Below are 4,974 nucleotides of genomic sequence, written 5' to 3'. Positions count from 1 at the left end.
TTTATTTTTAATGGCATTCTCTATATCATTCTACAAATTAATTATCTCAAATTATAAAATAAAATAAAACAATTTATGGGTGCAGAAAAAAGATTAACAGTGGCCAAACAACTTTTCTAAATACGGTAAGTCTTCTCTTATTTTCATACAAAAATATACTATAAATTCAAATTGCATTCAATTTTCAAATATAAATAAAATTGCATTTTTTGTCAGTTTTGCAAGCATCACACCCGTCTCAAAGTACAAAGGTTGAAGTACAAGATTAAGGTAATATTTCTTATTATTTAATTTTGTAAATATTGTTACAATTTGTTACCTCAAACTTGACAAATATATTTATCTTTCAGTATTCTACAAGTAACTGGAGTAAAAGTATTGCCATGAGAAAATTGTCAAACTTAAAGGTATTTAGGTTAAGTTGCTTACAATCTTTATAGTTGGGATTGTGCGTTATAGTTAGACTTCTTATTTTATCATTATTGCTTGCAGATTAACCATGAAAATCTAAAGCATCAAGTGCAAGCAAATGGGTGGCAAGCATGGCTTTGATTTCACACGTAGGCGCTATGTTTACAAATGTACATGTTGTCCATATTTTGCTTTGCTTCATATATTAGGAGTTCATCCCTAGCTAGCCTATAACTTTGATTGAAAACTTATGAATCTGAAACATTTTGATTTAAGGACATTAAGTGTTGTCAATATGTATTTAGAAATCAAATTACATGTCATATTTTCATATTTTTTTATTTATAAATAGTATATGTTTTCCCATTTTATCTTCGTTGTTGTTTTAAAGAAAAAATAGTAAAAAATGTATGAGAGATTACTCACATATGTGCAAATTGGATGGAATATATGCTCCTAAATTATTCAACAAATGTGGCAATATGACAATATGGCATGCGATAACACCATTATCACTTTGGAATGATGGGATGATTGTACGGTAACACCATTATCTCATCAACCTTTCTTCAACTCAAGCAACTGGAACTACGTAGCCTGGCCCATGCTCTAATGTTGAACATCTCAGTCCCAACCCAAAATGGCACACCCATAATTATGTACTCACTCCTCTAACTGCATCAACTATCCCATTCACACAACCATTGAACAAATGATCTACCAACCTGCTCGAATGACGCCAAATATTGCCCATAATACCTTTTTGTCCACCATAATAAAAAAATGTTGTTGTGCACCCTTTTAATACAGCCACTAATCTTCATGTTACAAAATATATTGATCATTTCATATTTTCTATACAACATTAAATAATTAAGCATATTTTTTTATTTTTTATATGAGAGTTTAAGGAACCTAACTCTTGATCTTCTGTACAATATATAAAGGTAAAATCGTACTGATGGAGATAACAAAATTCTAACTAGACTGAGTAACTTAATTACCAAAGTCATAATAATGATCAAGCATAGCTCATTTCGTGAAATCAAATTCTATCAGCCAAACAAAAAAAAAAAAGACACCATAATAATTAGCAAGCAAAAAAAAAAGAAAAAAAAGATGGATTGGTTAGTGTACAATTCATAAATTTCATTTTTGGGTACAATGGGTAGGTGCAAAAAGACTAAGTTAGATGATTGAACATAATAAAAAATTGAAAATAATAAGAAATTGTTGTGATGGACACAAACACATTTTATAAAATAATCACTTAAGAAATATAAGAATATCTAAAACAACACATCTTTGGGGCGCGTAACGCCCGTGATGCAAAAATGTCTCTCGCACGCACGTTAGTGCGTGCAGAACAGAAAGGCTAGTTTCTAATAAAAAGGAAACAACTAAAAATTAAAAACGAAATGGCTATTAAGCGGTCCTAAATAATGAGTAGAGTTCTCAAACTTACCAACAATTTTAACCATTGATAAGTTTGACTTTAGTTGAACTGAGACTAACTTAATCAGAGAGTTCAAAATTTTGGTTTTATGAAATCTGGCTACGACACAAAATAAATGCTATTTATACAAGAGAACAAGAATCTTCAACATCCCGTCCACTCCATTTTACAACGCTAATTTCATATGACACTTCCATCATCTCCAGAACCCAAACCCGAACACACCATTGTGTCCCGTCTGGCCACGCGTGTCCAATATGGTGCTGCCGAACAACTAAAAGATGGCCTCTTCACTTTTGCATACTCTGAATCACAAGCACAAGGTAGAAGATTGATCCTCTGTCCACAATACATAAACAAGGATGACTGATTTCCAACTCAGGGGCCATTATTCAGTTGATACACATGAGTGTAATCCATTTCTAATAAAGACCTGAAACTGTAAAGATGATGACAAACGCATGTATGGAAATTTCATCTAGCAAGTGATAAACTAAGAATTTTTGAGTTGATGCGCATCATCCCTGAACAAAGCAGAAACATGCAAGCCCTTAAATCAAAAAGAGATATGAGAGAATGGAGAAAACATATGCAGATCTTGAAAGGAAACTTGCGGTTTGGGGTTAAATTTTATTGGGAAGAAAGTTTCTGAGGTGCGAAAAGAGAGAGAGAGAGAGAGAGAGAGAGAGAGAGAGAGAGAGAGAGAGAGAGAGAGGGAAGATTCTGCAAACCAACTTTCATACCCACAACAAAGATTTGGATCTAATCCAAGTGTTTGTTCAGAGACGAGAGACAAAGAAGAGAGAAAGGAAAGCGCAGAGAGAAAAGAAACGAGATGGGTGAAAGAGAAGATAATGAGTCATAGAAGTACCCTCACAAAAGGCTGATGCGCTTGGCATATGACAAAATCTAATATGAAATAGGACAAAAATGACTGTAAGCCTCAAATTGCAACTTTTTCAATTTCAAGGGGGCACAAAAGAAGTTTTTCTCAGGTGGCAAAGTGACACCAGACAAAGTGTGATGGGCATAGGTGTAGTTTTCCCTTAGCTTGCTAGGCTCTTTACAGCCCAAAATTTTCTTCTCTCGAAGCTTTGAGATACTTAGCAAAGCCAAGCGAGCTTGGTCTAGTCTCAACCTTGGCAAGGTTTAAAAGAGCCGTTAACAGACGCACACACCATCATCCAAACTCAGAACGTTGTAGCAAAGCACGTAGAAACAGAAATTCAAAACTAGAAAAGAAGATAGGGAGAAGCCACAAGATCATACACCTGAATACACGATAAGACTCTATAAATAAAGATCATTTATCTGGGGGATAAAGTTGTGACTGCGTGGATGCATATACAACATGCTCAACATTTAATATTTCATTCCCTTCTGTTGTTGGGTGTTATTATTTCAAACTATACAGCAACAGAACACAAACAGAATTGCTGAAGATATTAATTACAAAATATCAATACAAACAAGCAGGTTTACCACCAAGGTCGAAACTAACAGCCTAAACCTAAACAGAGATAAGTTAAATCCATATCCTAAGGGGAAATGACAACACTATTTTGGTCATGATATGCGTGCAAAGGAGCATCAGTGGTTGTCATAAGTAAGGGAACTCACCCAAGCAAACAGGCTGATAGAGAGATGAGAAAACCTTAATCATCCTCACAGCGAGAGGGCTTCTGTGAATCAGTCAAAACCTTTACCTCCACCTCCACCTCCACCTCTATTTCTGTTGATCCTTCTGCCTCCGTATCCACTTCCCTTGTTTCTGCAGATCCAGTACCTGATCATACCCAAAATATTTATTAAGAGCTAAAACATGAAACTCAAATAATCATTTGTTTATATATTAGTCCGTTGCATTTAAAACTAGCATGGAAGATGATAAAATAAGCAAACAGCACTCATCTCATCCATTCAAAAGCATAGATGTCATTTCATTTTCTTCCAGGTCAACTTTCCATAATCAATTAGACATTTCATGACGGATATCGGAAACATTTAGCATCTCCATCATGTCCCAAATATGTTCACCAACGAAGCTACAATTGAAGCCCTTGAAGGTATCCAAACACAAAAGGTCCCATTAATTGCCACAAAACAAAACTAAAAGCCCATTTCAATTGATAAAAAGAAAAACAAACTAAAAACATTTTTTAATACACAAAAGCTAAAAACCCACTTCGATTCCTTGTAAAAAAAGCAATTCCACCACCCCATCAAACAAAAACTAATTAATAACAATTTGCAACTACAAAAAAAAAAAAAAAAAAATCACACAAATACTTAGAACTAAAATCCCAGTTCAATTCCTTATAATAACCAGCAATTCCACCAAAAACTAAACACACTTCCTACATGCATAAAACAAAGAAAAAGAAATTGCCCATACCACCATTGATGAAAAATTGGGAGCAAGGCCATCCACGATCAGTGGCCACAGAGAAGGTTTCTTCATCCGTGAGCTGGTCAGCCAATTTGCCAACCAAGTCGGTCACTTTCAACGGGGCGCGTCGAGGTGGGACCCAGAACGAGGAGCCGGGGACAAAGGGGAGCCAATCGGGCGTGGCCCTCTGGACGACGATGGTCTGAACGATGTCGTCCAGTTTCTTGAGCATTAATTTCTCTGAATCACTTGGCGACGACGAGGTGGAGGGGTCGAGCTCGATCTCGATTAACTCGGCCTTGCCGGATCGGGAGGAGCGGGCGCGGTGGGCTTGGGTGAGGGAGGGTGGGAGGAGCGGGCGGCGAAGGAGCGATTGACGGAGATGGAGAGTTTGAGTGAGGAGTCGGGCCATTTGGCGGACTGTTGGAACTTGGAACTGTGTACCTAGGGAGAGAGAGAGAGAGAGAGTATTTACGGAAGGTGGAGGACTACTTAGAGCAACTCCACCGTAGGTGGGTGCTCGGGGGACAGGCCAGAGAAAAGGGGCCCAGGCCCTGTGGACCGGCTCCAGCGTGAAGGAGCCCAAGTGGAGGTGGAGGCCCGAGCTTCGGGCCCGTGAAAATTGCCGGCCTGAGAGCCCGAGTGGATGTAACGCTAGCGTTGACATTAGCCTGGCGTCAAGCCTTTTTATATTTTTTTCTATCAGGCGCGTGCACCC

The 4,974-nt window shown here is 37.6% G+C and overlaps 1 protein-coding gene and 1 long non-coding RNA gene across 7 annotated transcripts; one reads left to right on the top strand and one right to left on the bottom strand.

The window, feature by feature from the left end:
* The first annotated feature begins 221 nt into the window (after positions 1 to 221).
* Positions 222 to 777, top strand: LOC125480838. Its single transcript, XR_007261105.1, has 3 exons — positions 222 to 270; positions 351 to 407; positions 493 to 777. It is a non-coding gene; the product is annotated as an uncharacterized LOC125480838 (long non-coding RNA).
* Positions 778 to 1,818: 1,041 nt separating this feature from the next.
* LOC103950448 lies at positions 1,819 to 4,735 on the bottom strand. Of its 6 annotated transcripts, none has more exons than XM_048592044.1 (3): positions 4,263 to 4,735; positions 3,488 to 3,638; positions 1,819 to 2,172 (listed from the first exon to the last, which is right to left on the bottom strand). In XM_048592044.1, the coding sequence occupies exons 1-2, from the start codon at positions 4,666 to 4,668 to the stop codon at positions 3,523 to 3,525; spliced, it is 522 nt and encodes a 173-aa protein (XP_048448001.1). In that variant the 5' UTR covers positions 4,669 to 4,735; the 3' UTR covers positions 1,819 to 2,172; positions 3,488 to 3,522. The 6 variants fall into 6 exon arrangements, with proteins under 6 accessions (XP_048448001.1, XP_009359930.2, XP_009359929.2 ...); XM_009361655.3 differs by having other exon boundaries at positions 1,819 to 2,206; positions 3,488 to 3,653; positions 4,263 to 4,733; XM_009361654.3 differs by having other exon boundaries at positions 3,488 to 3,653; positions 4,263 to 4,732.
* Positions 4,736 to 4,974: the final 239 nt, after the last annotated feature.

Source organism: the organism of the source record quoted next, unplaced genomic scaffold, assembly GCF_019419815.1.
Source record: "Pyrus x bretschneideri cultivar Hongxiangsu unplaced genomic scaffold, Pyrus_bretschneideri_v1 Contig36, whole genome shotgun sequence".
NCBI classification, from domain to species: domain Eukaryota; kingdom Viridiplantae; phylum Streptophyta; class Magnoliopsida; order Rosales; family Rosaceae; genus Pyrus; species Pyrus x bretschneideri.
This window is presented reverse-complemented; position numbering and strand designations above follow the sequence as displayed.

Coding starts and splice junctions, on each gene's coding strand:
- LOC103950448 (XM_048592043.1), bottom strand. CDS start 4,668: ATGGCCCGACTCCTCACTCAAACTCTCCATCTCCGTCAATCGCTCCTT. Junction 3,654..4,262: donor CCAATTTTTCATCAATGGTG/GTATGGGCAATT, acceptor GGGTATGATCAG/GTACTGGATCTGCAGAAACA.